General features: G+C 38.5%; 1 protein-coding gene across 13 annotated transcripts in view; it reads left to right on the top strand.

The window, feature by feature from the left end:
• Window positions 1-19,284, top strand: part of arhgef37 (Rho guanine nucleotide exchange factor (GEF) 37) — a 232,674-nt gene that overhangs the window by 148,949 nt on the left and 64,441 nt on the right. For all 13 annotated transcript variants that reach the window (XM_072590933.1, XM_072590929.1, XM_072590942.1 and 10 more), the window contains one exon: window positions 2,818-2,965. In XM_072590933.1, the coding sequence (XP_072447034.1) occupies window positions 2,818-2,965 (148 nt within the window). The remainder of the gene's footprint in view (window positions 1-2,817; window positions 2,966-19,284) is intronic.

Consider the following 19,284-nt stretch of genomic DNA (forward strand, 5'->3'; position numbering starts at 1 on the left):
TTGTCTCAAGCAAGGTGACCCGATTTCAGGGTTTTGAAGTTGTTGCTTCATTCTTAACTGCGAAAGGTACATCAGAATAGCAAGGGTAGTTTTTGCTATAAATGTTTTTCATTCATTTTGTTAGTAATTGTGGAGCAGTGTGGCTACAAATAAACATCAAGTTATCATAGTTCAAGCATATTAACACACTAACACCTTAGCAATCACTGTTGTTTTAAACCATGCATTAACCCTTCACAGGCAAGTCAACAATCAAGAATTTAGAAATCGCATACCTGTAAGTTATCTGCAGCTATGGATGAAATCTTCTGCTTGTGGGGATGTAGGAAGGGCACATAATTAGATGGCATATAGGCATACCTGATACCTGCACCTTCTCCCCCCTCTGCTGGAAATAACTTATGGATGAGAATGTCTTAGGTGTTCAGTCCACAAGCACTGCTGCCAATTAATGTCCACTTAAGGGCTTTCTCCCCCGAAAGCTCCCAATGACCTCAATTCCATGACACATCATGTACTTTACTCCTGCTTCCTAGACTCCAGTGTTACTTTTCTGGCAGCAGATATAACATCCTTCAAGGCACCACTTCTGATTGGTCAGCAACTTCTACCAGATTGCTTCCCCTGCCCTGTTTGAACAGGAATCTAATAGTAGAGGGAAATTCTGCTGTTGTCCACAAAACTGTTCAATTAGAAAAGATGTGGCAAGTCTTCCTTAAATTAAGCAACATGAGTCTCTTAATGGTTCCCCAACTGGCAGCTAAAGTCACAACTATCATTTAAAGATTCTGCCCAGTAAGGTGATGGTAGGTGTCATCAGCGATGCTATCAGGTCGAATAGTTGCTTTGCAATAACCAGCTCAGTGATGCCAGGTTTGGGTTCGGCCAGGCCCAGACTTCATTACAGGATTCGTTCAAACATGCGGGTTGGACCAAAGGGTCTGTTTCCATGCTGTACATCTCTATGGATAATAGCTGGATTCCAGAGGTGAGGGGGAATATGGAGTGTAGCAGTTCAGTAAGGTAGTTCAAGGCCGCATTTGACTGAGTGTAGCATCAAGGTGTCCTTACAAAACTGGAGTTCACGGAAATCTCAAGAAAAACTCTCTACTGGCTGCAGTTATATCTGGCATGTAGGAAGATGACTGTTGGAGATCAGTTATCTCAGCTCCAGGATATCTCTGCAGCAATTCGTTAAGATAGTATCCTCAGCTCAGCCATCTTCAGCTGCTTCAACAATGATTTACCCTCCATTATAAGGGCAGAAATGGGGATGTTTGCTGATGATTATACAATGTTCAGCATCATTTGCAATTCCTCAAATACTGAAACAGTCCTAGGCCAAATGCAGCAAGACCTGGACGATATCCAGATTTGGGATGACAAGTGGCAAGTAACATTTGTGTGACATATGTGCTAAGCAATAACCAACTCCAACAAAGGGAAATCTAACCATTGCTCCTTGACATTCAATGATATTACCATCAGTGAGTCCCCACTATCACATCCTGCTAGTCATTGTTGATCAAATACTGGACAGGACTGGTCATATTAAGTACAGGTGGCTACAAGAGCAGGTTAGAGGCTAGGAATCATGCGATGAGTAAATAAAACGTCCTAAATTCCCAAAGTTTGTTCAATATCTACAAGGCCGCAATCTGAGTGGAATACTCCCCGTTTACTTGGATGAGGGCAGCTCCAACAGCACATAGGAAGATTGACACCATCCAAAATGAAGCGTTCGGCTTGAGAATTTTTTAAAAACGTTTTTATTTAGCCTGTTTTTCTAATCAACCTGTTCAGAAATGTTATTACACACCTCTGGAGCATTTGGGAAATGAACCTGGGTGTCCCACTATGCCACAAGAGGGGCCCATTCCCCCATCCACATCCACATCCACAAACATTCAGTTCCTTCACCGCCAGTGCTTATTAGCAGCTCCAGCTACAGAAATTCACCAAGGTTCCTTAGAATGCACATTCCAAACCCATAACTACTACTTCATAAAAGGATTAACCATTCACCATCCTGATTTGGAAATATGTCACCATTCCTTCATTGGCACTGGGCCAAAACCCTGGGTAACTTTCTCACTCAAGGTGTTGTGGAAGAAACTGCACCATATGGAGTGTAGCAGTTCAATAAGGTAGTTCAAGGTCAGCTAGCAATGTGCAATAAATGATGGTTCAGTCAGCAATGCTCCCGCCCCATGAATGAATGAATTGAAAACAAAAATAAGTTTCAATGCTTTTTTAGCTTTAATACATTTTATTTCTAAAATATCCATCTTTTTATGTTCCATAAGTATTTACAAATAAAATTCACAAGTTATGCTCAAGTTAGTTCCACCATCGAGCAGTGGCCTTATTTCAGACTGATCTGGTACTTACAAAAAACTGCCTAGGTCTTTGTAAAACCAGTATTTTTTTTCTTGACCTGTCGATTGTAAATATATTTATGAAAGAGGAGAATTTCGAAAGATGACCTTACATTTTTGAGTTTAGTCCAGTCTGTGGCTTGAACTCATAGTTTATGGGTATTTGGATTTTCTTCTAGTACATTAAAGTCTTTAGAAAGATAATATTTTAATTGTATAAGAATATTTAATGCTTCAAAAGTAGCAATATAAGTTTCTAGGATATAACAAATTCATTAAGTCCTTTGTTTGTGTGTGTGTGTGTGTGTGTCTCAACACTTTATGAATCTCACTACTCATTCTTCTCCAGAATGTGTTTTCCTCTTGTTCAACCATATATCTATATTTGCCCCAAGTTACAGTGTTCCCTGATGATTCATTGATGTTTTTCTTCTGAAAGGCAATGTGTTTCTCATCTTCAAACAAGAGCTGGAAGATGCTTACAAAGAGTACTGTGCAAACTATGAGAACATGCTGCAACTCGAAACTAACTACAAGGGGAATGAACTTATCTGGAAAGAAGTTAGAGACACTCTCAATGAAGTGGGGTAGGAGCCTTGCATAAGTATATTTATTTTATGTTCCTGAGGCTTTAACTCTTTATATGTCCGAACATGTATAACATTTGGAAATAATGAAGCAAGTTTAATAAGACAGAGTATTGCATGCAGTTCTGGAATCCACATTACAACTAGATATGATTGTTCTGGAGAGATGTTCCTGGGACTGGAGAGTCATAGTTATGAAAAGAGATTGGATAGACTGGCGTTGTTATGCCTGGAGCAGAGGAGACTGAGGGAGAATATGATTGAGATATATTAAATTATAAGGTGCATCGGTGAAGAAAATCCTTTTCAGAGGGTGGTGAGAATCTGAAACTAACAGCCTGTCAGGGTGGTAGAAGCAGAAACCCTTGTAATGTTTAAGATGTATTTAGATGTACATTTATGATGCCAGGGAATACTAGGCTATGGGCCTAGTGCAAGAAAATGAAGTTCGAATAATTATTAAATGGCTGTTTTTGAACGGCAGAGGGCCGACAGGCTTTTTTCTGTACTGTAGACCTCTGTGACTCTCAGAGGTCTACTGACAACGAGAGCAAGCTTCCTGCCTTTGTAGCTGCACTAAGTAGTAAGGCAAGGTGGATATAATATGAGCTTGGAATCTCTTTAGCTGAGGGAGAAAAGTGCAAAAAGACAAGACAAGGCAGAGTAAATCAGTGAGGCTGTAAGCAAGCAGCTAGGCTCAGAGTGAGTCATCTGTATGTTAGCAAATGAAGGACATAGAGATGCCGCCTGAGCAAGTCCATGAACTGGATACATGTTCTGCGTACACAGAGTCCTTGCAGCAACATTAATTCTGCCACAAGGTGGATGTGGGATGCATGTGACTGGTGCTCATGGAGCATGTCCTGAGAGTTTGGTACCTAATATCCAATGTGGAGAGCTTTCTGGGCAAGTAGTGAACTGAATTCAGGTATCTGTTCTGAGTTCTATGTGATGCCCAGCTTGTTTGGCACATTTGATAAGCTTGGAAGCTGATGTTAATAAAGTGAGGTGGGTCCTTAACAAGGTGTTTAACAACCTTATTTGGTGACTCGCTACAATGTAGAAAGCATAAAAGACCACAAGTGCTCTTGTGACACAATGATAGTGTCCCTGCCTGTGGGCCAGGCAGTCTGGGTTCAAGTCCCATCTGCCACAGAAGTGTGTCATAACATGTATGAACAGATTGATTAAAAATATCTGCACGATAACATTGAGATAAACATCACTGGAATTTTCTTCTGATTCTGTCACAAATCTCACCATAACCCATGTTGCTGCAACTCCTATAATATTCTGCCACATATTTCTGCATATTAGGCTCAGGATTCTGTATACTTTATTAACCATTCTGCCTACCTGTCCTGCCACCTTAAATGATATTTGTACATATGCACCCAGCCCCTAGCTGCCTCTGCTCCTGCTCTCCCTTTCCTTTCTCCCTTTGTATTTTCTACCAAAATGAATCAATTCATACTTTTCTGCATTAAATTTAATTTGTTATTTGTCTTTTCATTCACCGACCTGTTTATCTTCTTTTGCAGCTCCAAATCATCCTCTCTTGGTGTACAATGATTCCAGGTTTTGAATCATGCACAGATTTTGAAATTGTGCCCTGTACATCAAGATCTGATTTTTAATTTTTATCAAGAAATCATAACACCAACAAGCAACCAGTCATCATTACTCTTTGCTTTCTGTCATTCAGCCAATTTTGTATTCATGTTACTACTGTCCCTGTTATTCCTTGAACTTTGCTGACACATCTGTTGTGTGGCACCCCTCTTCAATCATCTGTTACTTCATCAAAATCTCAAAGCAGTCAAACACAATTTTACTTAACAAATCCATGTTAACTTTTAACCTACTTTTGTCCAAATGACTATTAATTTGGCCTGCATTAACATTTCTAAAAGCTTCCCCAACTACATAGATAAACTGATTGAACCATATTTGCTAATTTATCTATATATTATTTTCGTGAGAAAGGATGTAACATTTGCACTTCTCCAGTCCTCAGTATCCAATCTGAAACTAAAAATGTTTGGAAAAATATGACCAGCACTTCCACAATTTCTGTTTTTATATATCCTATCTTGCAGTCTCATCAATTTTATATATAAATAGTCAAACCAATAACTCTTATCAATGACCAATTTAAAACTTGTAACATATCCAAATTAATTCTTTTCTATCATCATGATCTGCATAGTATTTTCTTATTTGTAAATTCATTTGTAACTATTAATTTAATACCACAGCCATGTCCTTGCCTACACCTTTAGGTGCCTAATGTGACCTAATCATCTGACCCCTATTTTAATATAATGTGCATAATTAATTTTGAATTATTAAATTAGTTAATAGTGTATTCTCATGTTCTTTCTTTACTTCTCGTATTTGCATTGTCAATTTGCCTGTAAACTTTCTTATGTGCAGCCTGGTCCTCAAGTGTATTATCCATGAGATATCTGTCATGAACGCACTTTTTTTTTTGCTTCATCTTAACCTCTTTCATCATCCTGTGAGCACTGGATTTATTTTTCCTTCCTTTCCCGTTTTTTGGCATGATACCTTGATTCCCTTTGAATTATTTCTTTAATAGCAGTCCATTGTTCAGTTACAATTTTGACTACTAATCTTTGATTATCTCTGAGCCAGATCCATTTAGCCCATTGAATAAAAGCAAAATATTGCATATGTTGGAAATCTGAAATAAAAACAGAAAGTGATGGAGAAACGCAACAGATCTAGCATCAACAATGGAAAGAAAAACAGTGTTAATGGTGCACAGTCTGGTATGGCTCCTTTCCAAAACCCATTGAAGTTCATTTCTCCCCAGTTAATTATTCTTATTCTGCATTGCCTTGTGTCCTTTTCCATCATGAACCTGCATCTTATTATATAATGATCACTGTTGCCTACATCTTAGTCCATTGCCACTTGACCCACCTCATTTCCAAGAATCACATTCAGCAAAACCTGCTTGTTTGTTTGTACTGAACACATAAAACAGTGGAAAAAAACACCTTTCCTAAAAACACCTTAGCAAGTCTATGTTGATAATTAAAGTCCTCTATTATAACTAGTTTAGAATTTTAGCACTTTTCTATAATTTTTTTTGCAGATTTATACTTCTACATCGTGATTGTTTATGGATTACATTAAACAGTGTAATTGTACCATTTTTGACCTTTAGTTCTAGTCATTTGGATTCTGTCCTTAAGTCCTTAGGACATCCTCTCTCTCAAATACTGCAATGTTCTCTCTAATCAATACTCTTCCCCCTCTTTTCCTAACTTATCCAAATAACTTGTATCTGGATTGTTGAATTCATTCTTGAAAAAGGTTGCTTATTAGAACAAGGAATGGCTATCTGTTTCTGCAACTCACCAATTTTATTTACTAAACTCAATGCATTCAAATGCATGCACAATAACCATAACTTAGACTTTATTATTTTCTCTATTATGCTGAACTCACCCAATATCTTAGTATTTCCTACTCTAGGATGATCTATATTCTTCACAATATTCTTCACGCCTTGATATCCCTTTGTAACTCCTGGTTCCCACATCTCCACCAAGTGAGTTTAAACCCTCCCCAACAATGACCTGCAAGTCCTGACCTCTCCAGCCTGTACAGGTACCATGTCCCCCTGAACTGATCCCAATCTCCCAGGAATCTAAGCTCTCACTCTTGGACTATCTCTTCAGCCATCCATTCATCAGCTCTGTTCTCCTATTTCTATGCTCAGTGCACGTGGGCCTGAGTATAATTCAGTGATTAATATTTTTGAGGTTTATTTCAGGAATTTCTTTTTTCCCTAAATCTTAACACACTAAATTCTCACCACAGGATCATATCCGTCTTTCTACCTGTATCATTGGTGAAACATGACAACTGATTGTTGATCCTCCCTTTCAGTATGCACTGCAGCATTAAATGTAATCTTGACCCTGGCACCACAGAGGCAAAAACTAATATAGATTCACATTTGCAGTCTCAGAAACATCCATCTGTTTCCCAATCACTATTGAATCTATTGCTCTTCCAGTCATCTTTATGCCTGCCATGATTTTACAGTTGATACTGCACTCTCCCCAAATGATAAATCACTTTCATACGTATTCAGACCTGAATAATTGTCAGAAAGGAAGATGTGTTACCTGCCTATTTCTTTTTGGCTTTCTGTTAGGTTTTAATTCCGTGAATCCATTTTTACACATTTGTTCACGAATGTGAGTATCATTAACTATGCTGGTATTTATTGCCCATGCCTAATTTCCCTTGATAAAGCATTGGTGAGCTGTCTTCTTGAACTGCTTCAGTCAATGAGGTGTATGCATGCTTGCAGTTCTGTTAGGAAGAGAGTTCCAAGGTTTTGACACAGTGAAGGAATGAAGATACATTTCCAAATCAGGATGACACGTGGCCTGGAGGAGATGGACAAACAAGGAACAAGAGTAGGTCAGTCAGCCCTTTGAGTCTGCTCCACCATTCAATAAAATCATGGCTGATTTAATCTTAACCTCAACTCTATATTCCCTACATATCCCCGATAATCTTTCATCTCCTTGGCAACCAAGAATCTGTCTACCTTTGTCATAAAAAAAATGTTTTAGCATTCACTCTTTTTTGGGAAAGGAATTCCAAAGACTCACAACCCGTTGAGAGAAAATAAAGTTTCCTCTTCCATTGTTTAAATGAGCACCTTTTATTTTCAATGTTGACCCCTAGTTCTAGATTCTCCCATAAAAGGAAACATACTTTTAATGTGTGCTTAGTCAAGTCTCTTCAAGAGTTGTGTGTTTTGATTAAGTTACCGCTGATGCTGCAAACTTCCAGAGGATACAGGCTTAGCTATTTCCCTGTGAAGCAACCCACTCACTCCAGGTATTAGTCTAGTAATCCTTCAGTGAATTGCTTTCAATACAATAACATGCTTCTGTAAGTACAGTGACCAGTACTGTACATAGTACTCCACATGTGATCCAGTCAAAAAGAACTCATTGAGAAGGTTGAACCAGCCTTAGTTAAGGACGATGATTCAGGAGAGTTCAAAATTTTAAAAAACTAAGTGATAAAACTAAAAGTAGGCCAGAGGATTTGGATTTTATTTTTTAGGAATCAGTAGCAGATGACTAAAAACTGAATGAAAAGAAAGAACTTGTTTACAAAAGAAAATTGGCAAGAAATATACAAACAGACAGCAAGAGCTTCTTCATTATATAGAAAGAAAGCAGCTAGAATGTGGAACCCTTGGAAGATGTGATTTGATAACAAGGAATTGGGAAATGACAGCTAGATTAAACCAACATTTTGCATTTGTTTTCATTGTGAAGGACAACATAAACATCCCAAAGATATCAGATAACCAAAGTGCTAATGGGAAGAAATTCAGTAAATCCTCTTTATCCACGAATTCACAAATCAACTATCCAAGGCAAAAAATAAGTGATAACAAAAATCAATATCTGCAGGCAAAAATCACACATCTGCAATATTTTTAATCTGTTTTTAACCTATGTTTAAACAGGTTCACGCTAATGAATTTCATCCTTTGTGGAGGTTCTCAGGAATGAACCCTTGCAGATTTGGAAGAATGACTTTATCTTATGCTAGTCTCTAGCATGAGGGACAAAGCATTTGACAAACTAATAGGACAGAATTCAGCTAAGTTGCCAGCATATGATGGCCTGCATGCGAAGGTTTTAAAGGAACTGGCATTAGTTATTTTGGAGGCATTAGTTGAAATATTCCAAAACTCACTGGGAAGGTTCTGGAAGATTGTGAAACTACTTTTGTGGTTCCCTTGTTCAAGAAGGCAGAGAGACAGAAAACACAAAACTCTATGCCAATAAGGGAAATTGCTAGTTTCAATCATGGAGAAATAGCAGGGCATTTCGAAAAGTTATTTTGTAAAAGGGAAATCATGTTTGACAAATGTACTAGATATCTTTAAGGACATAGCAAGCAGTGTTAATAAAGAGGAAGTGGCAGAAGGAGTGTATTTATATTGAGAGAGGGCTCAAGACAGGAGCTCATGGTATTGCAGTCATGTATCAGCGTGCATTGAGGATTGCTTAACACACAAGATGAAGGTGAAATTAAATCAAAGTTGGGATCAATGCACCTTTCTCAAGTTGGAAAGATGTAAAGAATGTTACATCCTACATTCTCAATTATTTATTCTCTCAATTAGTGAGGTAAAAGTGGGGCAGAGTGTAATGCATCCAAACTTGCTGACAACAGAAAATAGATGGGAGGATGTGCTGTGATGAGGACGTAAGGAATCTGCAAAGGGATATAGATAGATTGAGTGAGTGAGAGAAAAGGTATTATTGTGCAGGAAACACAAAAAGTGCAGCAAGGCAAATTGAATTTTAGCCTCTATTGCTCGGGTGTTGGAGTTTAAAAATAGGGAAGTCATGTTACAATTGTACAGGTGTTGGTGAGGCTGCACCAAGAATACTCTGTACCATTTGGTCCCCATATTTAAGAATTGTTATATTGATGTTAGAGGCAGTTCAAATAAGATTTGCCAGGCTGATTCTTGGGATAAATTGGTTGACTTGTCAAGAATAGTTTAACGGGTTAAGCCTTTATTCATTAGAGTTTAGAAGAATGGGGGTGATCTTTTTGAAGAATAGAAAATTCTGAAGAAGCTTGGCAGGGGAGATGTTGAGAAGATGCTTCCACTAACAGGGAGACCTCCAACTATGGGACAGAGTTACAGAATAAAAGGACGCTTATTTAAAACTGAGGTGTGAAGGAAGTTCCTCTCGTAAGAGGATAGTAAATGTCTGGATTTCTCTATTGCAGTAAGTTGTGGAGGCAAGATCACTGAAAGTATTTACTGAGGGTGTAGATAGTCTTCTGAAATAACAAAGAATTGAAGGCTATGTTGAGCTGCCATGAATGCGTAGTGGTGGCTGTATTTCAGAAATGCTCTTACGGAATGGTGAGGCAGGCTTAAGAGGGTGAATATGTTACTCCTGTTCCTATCTCTAATGTTCTGTTTTTCTTACATTTCTGAGCTTTGCTCAATGACCTGTGTCTGTGGAGTAGATCTGATTCAATTCTGTCTAATACAGTTGCACCTGGTGACCATTGGGTGGTGCTTTGAAGCAAATCTTTGAACTCCATCACCCAATGTCCTTTCCTAACCTAGTTTTGTTCTTTTCCTTACCATGCTCGCTATTTTCCTTATCATTCACCAGTTTCTTTTTCTTGCATACTGGTGATCCTTGGCCTCCACTTCCTCCTTGCCTTAGGGGCTTCCACATACCTGTACCTTTGGTGTTTTCATTAGTTTTATGCAAATGGAATGTTGAACTTTAACCTCTTAATTAAACTTTTCTCAGTATGTCCAGTATAATAGATAACTATATTTCAATATTTAGGTAAAGTCATTACTCCATAGGATATTGACATCATTTGTAAAGTATTTTAAGCTGGCACACAATATCTTTGAATAGAAGTGTCAATTGAATGTATTTCTATCTTCCTGAAATGAAGTCAACGAATATTTTTTTCAGTCCTACAAGTTGTACTCCTTATTTCTTCTTGCGAATTATGCAGAATTGCTCACTATTTACTATCGCCAACTTCAAATTTTAATTCCCATCAACTATTTATATTACATGGACTCAGTTAGCCAAACCAAGACGTCTGTCTGCTTTCACCAGAACATACACTATTCAAAGCTTTTGGATTTTTACCTGGAGTTGAAGATCTTTGCTTCCAGACATCTTCCAGAGCTGTTTTGAAAAGGCTCACAGACCTCAAACATTTTTGAACCTGTATTTGTCTCCACAAATGCTGTCTGATCTGTTAAGTATTTTTCAGATTTGTTTTTTTTTAGATTTCCAACATCCATGCACAATTTATTTTTTGTGTTGCAGACTATAGTCTCTATTTGTACAACAGTCGTTTCCTTCCTTGAATATGGACTTTGTTGCTTGAATTGTTAATTATTGTATGTTCGAAGAACTCTGGAGGTTCAGTGCTTCAAAGTATATTAGTAAATAGGTACTTTATACGAAACTTTCCTAGTCGATGTGCTTAAAAAGTAATCAGCAAATATTGTCATGTTAATTAATGGTGACAAATTGACAAGCTTAAATATTTACCATTAAAATTAAAAAATGTTATAAATAAATAACGAATTAGTATTTTAATATTTCATTGAAAATGTTAAAACCTGACAATGCCAATTTAAATGGTAAAGCAGGACACTACAGTGATACCACATGTAAATAACCTAACAGTGCCTGAATTATGAAGTCACGCGTTCAGTATTTTAATGTGGTATTACTATAATGAGATCTACATTGCATTCGATTAGGCACTCTAATGTGTATCACAAAAATGTAATGACATTTTGTTGTAACTGTAAAAGATATGTAATGGTGAAAATCTATCATATGTACATCCCAACCTAGGCAGGCTAAGAGACTTCAGTAAGATGATTGCTTTGAAAAATAACAGTTTGACTGAGGTGCTCATACTGTTAACATTTTTGGAGATTGAAATTTTTTTTTACAGTAGTTGTCAATATGTCTAACTTTATTTGGAATGTTAAAAAAATATGCGTATGTTTTAGTTCAATTCATTCTGTTTCTATTGAAATGAGGCAAAAATTAGGCCTGGCCGCTTTGCAGTTTTAAGGACTCAGATACAATTTTGTTGAATAAGCTGTGATACCAACAACATGACATTGTTGTAGTGCCCACAGCAACTACATTATATGGTAGATTTCCTATTTTCTGGATCTGTATTAATATGTATAACCAACACTTGCAGATCTTCTCTGCCTGGCTGTAATACAGTCAAATTCCCTCCAAGTTTGAACTGCGATGGGTGAGGAGGTGGGAATGAATGATCTTATATGGGCAAAGCTTTTAAAGGTGATGGCTATCAATTAAACAGAAGAAGTTGTTCAATGAAACACAGTCACTTAAAACATGCCAGTTTTTCAGTAAAAACACTACTTCAAAAGCAATGATTTTTTAAATTATAAATTAGCCAGACAATTGAGAGGAGTCACAAAATTTTCATGCTGTGCTTGTTCACTCAGTTTTAACTGTTCTCTTTTGCCTCATTGCATTGTTTGGTTTTTACTGCAGATATTTTCTTGGGCAAATTGTTATTGGTCATTCCAATGAGTAGATGTTGAGCATAAGTTTTCCCATTGGAAACAGGTTCAAAAACGGACAACAATTTTTTTCATTATTCATTCATGGGGCCAACACTAACAAGACTAGCAGTTGTTGCCTATTCCTAACTGTTCTTGAGTAACTGAGTGGCTTGCTAGGCTATTTCAAAAGACAGTTAAGAGTCAACAACATCGCTGCAGTTCTAAAGTCATTATGGGCAAACTCGGTGAGGTTAACAGATTTGTGGACATGAGTGAACCAGATAGTTTTTTTAAGAATGATTGATGAGAATTTCATGGTCATCATTACTGAGACTAATTCCAGGTTTTATCAATTGAAATTAAATACCATCTTGTGCCTTGGTGGGATTTGAATTCATGGATTTCAACCCATGCCTCTGCGTTACTATTCCAATGAGATTACCAATACTCACCATCTCACACCGAAAAGACAGCCATGGCTGCCATCCCTACATGATCTTTAAAAAAATGAGCAAACCTTCATTCGCAAAGTTGCCAGGAATAAAGGGGATCTAGAACACGAGGTAGAGGAGGGCAAAATGGATCATGAAAATTATACTACTGCCCAGGACTTTTTAAATCCAAACCGTTTCACGTTTTGCATGTAATAGAAAAATGTTTCAATGCTGTTGTCTCTGTTCCTGCCATATTGCTGCTGGTTAAGCTTTATGAAGCTCCTAATTATCTTTTATTCCCATGAAAATATCAAGACATCAGAAATCAGATCTTAAAGTGCTCCCTAATTACCTTGATTCACTTAATTAAAGACACAGGCAATTTCACTTTTCCATCTCCCCACCACATCATGCACAATTTGTTTGTCTTTAGTGACACCATATATAACCACTCTGTCTAAGTCACTGCTACTCTGCCCCCAGTGCCCACTAGAGACTCGCAACTTGTCACTGTCCAGTTAGAGAGCGTAATGCAGAGGCAAGTAATTGGACAAGTACAGGTATGAGTACTAATTGGCAGCCAGCAAAAGGGAATGCAGACCAAATGCGTAGAGACTGCAGTTCACCCCCACAGTAAACCAAATGCTAGCATCATGACCAACAACTATTTGACTTTCCATCATAGTCTGCTGCACCCAGCTCTCATCAGCTGGAACTGGATATCAGTCAGGTTCTGCCCTTGCAGCTCAGCTTTGACATTCACAAAGAGAGCTTCCTACAGCTCAATGTCCTCCTCCTCATCTTCCTTTGAAGATTGTTCCTATTCTCTTGGTTCTTCAGCGTCAATTGCAACATCTCTTTGCCTGTTCCAGTTATGCAGAGCATAGCATGCCAGGATGGTGCAGCATCTCTGTCCAGACTGTATTAGAGGTCACCCCAGACTACTTCAAGCTGTGCAACCAAATCATGAGGGATCCTATCTTCTGCTCCACCATGGCCCTGATTGCAGCATATGTTCCAACTTGTTGAAGGTGCTGTACATTACATTCGAAAGGGAGTACCTGTTGCACTCCCATCTTCTAATTCTAGAACCAAACAACCATGAAACTTGGAATGAATTCAGTACAGTGCATCGTCATACTTATATGACATATAATGCAATAATGTTTCTCTTGTGCCACAGCACCCTTGGAAGTCCCATGGATGATAGAACATTTTTGGGCAACGTTCACCTCTTTTTAAATCTTTGCTGTTAACTGCTATGTCGCTGAAATGAAAATTGTATAATGCAGTCTGCTATTGGCCAGTGTTGACACCTAAGCACATTCACTCTGTATAAACTACAAATAAGTGAATAACTTATTCAAGTGACATGTAGCTGGAGTTTGCAAACACCTACTTCATATTTTTGCCCCTTTAATTCCTTGTGCCCAATGGATGTGGATCCCTTGTTTTCATTCATCAAGCTGACACTGTGCAGTGTCCCAAGTCTTTTTCTGGCTTGCAATTTGCATTTACAGAGCCACAAGTGATAGCAGGGAATGCAGCTGACTTTGGACACCCTCGGCACATGACTCCAGCTCATCACCAGATACTTTCCAGAACCTCTATGACCCTATTTACTTTGCTTTCCCTCGATGGCCCATTCCCACCCATACCCTCAAGTGGAGATACACCAAATTGAACTTCAACTCCAGCTGTCACCCGGAACCCTGACATTACACTTTAATGATACCCTGCTGTTTTACTGTGACTCTAAGAAGGCTTTGGTGGTGATCAACACCTATACCCTGCTTCCCCAATGGTAGCCTACAGTCCCCTCTCACGCTAAACTGCATAAACAGCTCATGGCCATGCCACTCGGCTCAGTGTGCTCTGTGCTTCTGATTGATGGTACTGATGTGTCCTGAGAAACAGTGCCCCCTTCCTCCTCTTGACTGGACTGAGGATTAGCCACTAACTTTCCAAAATGGCCACTTAGTTGAATAAGCGTGCTGTGTGTTTGGTGCATGGACAGCTGTCACATGCTTTAGGTGTTAGATTGATGTTTTGGTGTGCCGTGGAGCAATGTTGGCTGTGTTTGTTACTTCTGGCTCAGGGGCATGCTGTTTGCCCATTCACAACAAATTTCTATCTTAAATAAAGTGACCATCGTCACCCGCCCCCCACCCCGCCTCCCCATGCCACCTGCAGTAGTTCCTTTTGGTTTTGTGATATTATTCAGCTGAGAAATAGCTAGGGAATTGATGTTAGTGCTGCAGTCCATTGAAGGTCAAAGTCACTAGAAATTCAGCATGTAATTATTAAACTTTCCTGAGAGAATTGATACATTAGATGGAGAGCAGTGGGAAGAACAGCAGGAGTGAGCTGGGAATCATGGGGAGATTGGTGTAAAGATAAAATGATTTCTGGAGCAAAGGCAAAAAGCTGACAGAAAGCCATAACCATCAGGAGCAGGTAGTCACGTACAAAGAGAAAGTTGTCATGGGCAGTTGATTTCCAGAATGTTTCAATTTTGTGGCACACAGGAGTCGTGACATGTCAATGTGAAATATTGAGGTAAAACCACAGCTCTAATGAAAAAGTATGTAATTAAGTAAAAATTAAGAGTTTTGTAAACAGGACTATTTAAAAATTAGCTCTAATAAGGCATAACTAACATCTTCCTAGTTTGTTTTTCTCATCATCTTTTAAGTAGCCTTATTCCAGTATTGGCACAAACACACCACTGATTTTACAGACAATTGGTGAAATACCACAGATGCCACTATCCCATCATTGAGTCACCCTTTACTTAAACATAGAGAGTCCTTAACACTGACCCAGCTCCCTCCAGGCCAGCTTGCAGATTGCCAGGATGTCTGATACTCCTGTTTTTATCTGTCTGGATTGGTCCAGATTAACAGTGCCAGTCAGGGGACTCACATTCTGTGAAGTTTACCTGGCTGATCTCATTACAATCACTACAGTAGGAAATATTTCACATAGCTCTCTGTGATTTTACTTTCATTGTACCATGGTATAAACTAGTAGGGAGGTAAAGCTAATGATGTTACTGCTTTTACTGTCAACATTTCAAATGTCACACAAAAATCCATGTTTTTTTGTGAAAATTAGTAAAAATTACCCTTTTGTTTACAGGTTTATTTTCTTTCCACTCTTGAGAGTACCAACTTATGCTGAAATCTAACGCCGAGGATGGTGTCAGCCTTTCAACACTTAAGAACGTAAGAAGTAGGAGTTCAGTAGGCCATTTGATCTTATTAGTCTGTTCCACCAATCAATAAGATCATGGGTGATTTACCTCAACTCCACATTCCAACACTATTCCCATATTGTTTCCTTCCATTAGCGTCCAACAATCCATCAACCTTTGTCCTGAATACATCAATGACTAAGCACCCGTAGTTCTCGTGGGTAGGAGAATTTCAAAGATTTACAAGCTTTGATTGAACATGTTCCTCCTCTCACGAGTGACACCTCCTCTGCATTTCTAGATTCCTTTGTTGAACAAAATATCCTTCCAGTGTTTGTCCTTCCCTGTCAACCCGTTTAAGAATTTATGTTTCAATTAGATCACCTTTCATTCTTGTGAACGGTAGGAAATATAAGCCTATACATTCCTCATAAGACAATTCCTTAATCCCAGAAAACAGTCCAATGATCAGAGATGCACACCTCGTGGAGAACTATATCTTATCTTCAAACAAACATATATAGTACTCCAGATGAGGTCTCACCAACACCGTACATGATTACACAAAGACTTTTTTACTCCGCTCCCTTTATTATAAAGGCTAACGTTTTCCTTAATTGATTTCTGCAGGTTAACTGCATTTTAATGTTACGTAATCCACCTGCAAAGACATGCCTCTGAATATTGTTTTCCCATTTATCCCCATTTAAAAAAAGTAGTGCCTATTTAAGTGGTACCTTTCACTAACAAGATGGTGCCATGACTCCATGCCTGTCACAAAGTTGAGCAATGTTGTGTATGAATTTCAATGCTGATGCAATGCCAGCTATGCAAACCATATAGAATCATAGAATCCCTTCAGTGTGGAAACAGGCCCTTCGGCCCAACTAGTCCACGCTGACCCTCCAAAGAGCAACCCACACAGACCCATTCCTCTACCCTATTACTCTGCATTTACCCCTGTTACTTAGGTAACACATCCCTGAACACTATGGGCAAATAGCATAACCAATTCACCTAACCTGCACATCTTTGGATTGTGGGAGGAAACCCACACAGACATGGGGAGAATGTTGTTCCATTCATAGTTTATAAGAGTCAAAGTACAAAGTACTAAACCATTTGCAAGACCCAAACCAAATTGTCTCCTACTAGCTCTTCTGCTGTGATTGGGCAACACTTGCTCAATAATCCCACATGATTAATATGCATGCTCACAACTGATCTAAAATAATCAATTCAGTTTGTAACATTGCTTGTTTATGCATGCTGGAAATGACATACATACGTAAGGAGCCATTCATGCAGGAGAAAGGACTATGTTCAAACTGTGCCTTCTTTGAATTACCCAGAAGCTTGGAGTGCGTATAGTTCACTCTCGTTTTCTCCAGGGCAACATCCACGCTAATTAGAGGTGACTTGGCAGCCAATCAGCACTCTTTTCTCCTGTGTGACCATTTGAAATTTGACATTCTTGGGTTTTTCCTGATGGGTGCAAGATCAAAGTCTTTGGCAACATGCCTCTCATTTCAGTGACATTTAAAGAATCTTTTGCTTTTCTACTTTTCTGACCATTGTAAATAACTATAGAATTCTTGATGTTACATATGCCTTGCTCTTGTCCAATCATTTTACCAACCTACATCTCTTTGAAGTCTCCTGCATCTGCCTCACAGTTTAGTTTCTCATGTAATTTTGCATCATAAGCACATTTGGGTACATTGTAAAGAATTCTCTCACAACTAATTGCTGTAGACCCAACCAGTAGTTTTTTGTAGTGACCAATTGTTAGAGCCTGCTAAATCCAAAATGACCCATTCTTTCCTACTTTTGCACTATTGAATTTAACTATTCCAGGTCTCTGCTAGCAATTCTTCAACATTCTATCCTCAATGAAAAAGGTCATTCAAAATGAGTTTCTCCAGCACTTTCTGTTTTTATTTCAGACTTTCAGCATCCGCAGTGCTGTAATTTGTATTTTTGTCTGATAATTAAATTACATATGCTATATAAATACGAATTGTTATTATTATTGTTTTGTTCCTGTTTTTCTCCACTTAACAATCCCCGATCAATATTAATGTATTACTACAATTCCATAGGCCCTAATTTAGTGTAATAACATCCTGGAGGGTAGATTGCTCAGTTGACCCTTCCTCATATAAGAGTTTACTCATTGAACATTAACGGGCTGTTTAAACATAGGTAACATTAAAATTATTCGGATCCTGTCATCACCTACTGACTGTAAATATTTTCTTTCTGGCAAGGACAACTATCAGAAGCAGAGGCTCTGACTGATTCTCCACCTCCTTAACCTAGAAATAGCAAGGCCAATTCTAGCATTTCACCTGTTCCATATGTGAATGACAGTTGCTATGAAATTTGACTGGTGGCAGTGTAAACTAGTTAATAGCAAATTGGCAGCCCATTTTACACCACTTTGTGGTGTATCGTGTATCCCTTCTTTCAGGCAGGATGTTAAAATAAGCTGTGATTCACTTTGGATATTGCTTTTGTAACAGTTAGACAGCTGTATGTTTTCTGAGCACTTACTGAAAAATCAAACTTTCTGATCATGATGTCACAGAGAGCCTTTTATCCTAAACTGTTCAGGGAGCTCTGATTTTTCGAGTTTATTACAATACTTCGGAATCATGTACCATTCTCATTTGCGGATATATAAATGAGGTAACATCATTGTGTGTAAATCTGGAGGGTCTTGTTCTACCAGTGCAATCAAGAATAGGTAGGATTTTTAACCTTGCTAAACCACTTGGCTGAGTTCCGAATGAATGTTTCTGATTGTTCTGTCTTGTACCACCAAAGAATAGGAGATAGTGAGGATTGCTGATGCTGTAGAGTCTTAGAGTTGATAAAGTGTAACACTGGAAAAAGTACAGCAGGTCAGGCAGCATCCGAGGAGCAAGAGGGCATAACCCTTCACCAGCCCTGATGATGGACTAAGTCTGAAATGTCAACTGTCCTGCTCCTCAGATGCTGCCTGACCTGTGTGTGCTTTTTCCAACACTGGAATTTATCGACTTTGACTCTTCAGCATTTGCAGTCCTCACTATCTCCTAGTTACTTCAAACCATACTGCAAAGCCTCTTCCAAGGATGCCCACTCTGAAGAGATTTTCTCCTCCCTCTACAAAGTTCTCAGCAAGTCTCTCTCTGACTGCAACCGCCCAGTCCTGATGAAGGGTTATACCCGAAATGTCGTCTCTCTTGCTGCTCGGATGCTGCCTGACCTGCTGTGCTTTTATCAGCACCACCAATGTGTGCAATACCTATCTTTACAAAAGTTGTAATTTCTAACAGTATAATTTATTCCAATGAAGTCATGTCTCCAGTTCACATTTCAAAGAAACAGTGAGGTGGAGCATAACATAAACTTTTCCCTACTAAGAACTGCCTTCTATCGTGCTTGTCTGTTGCTGCATGGCCACTAGGTCAGGACACGCCAATTTTATTTCAGACCTGCATACATTTAAGGGAGTATCATTAGTGAGACTACATAAAAAATTCAAATTATTAAATATAATAGC

This window comes from Chiloscyllium punctatum, chromosome 20, assembly GCF_047496795.1.
Source record: "Chiloscyllium punctatum isolate Juve2018m chromosome 20, sChiPun1.3, whole genome shotgun sequence".
NCBI classification, from domain to species: domain Eukaryota; kingdom Metazoa; phylum Chordata; class Chondrichthyes; order Orectolobiformes; family Hemiscylliidae; genus Chiloscyllium; species Chiloscyllium punctatum.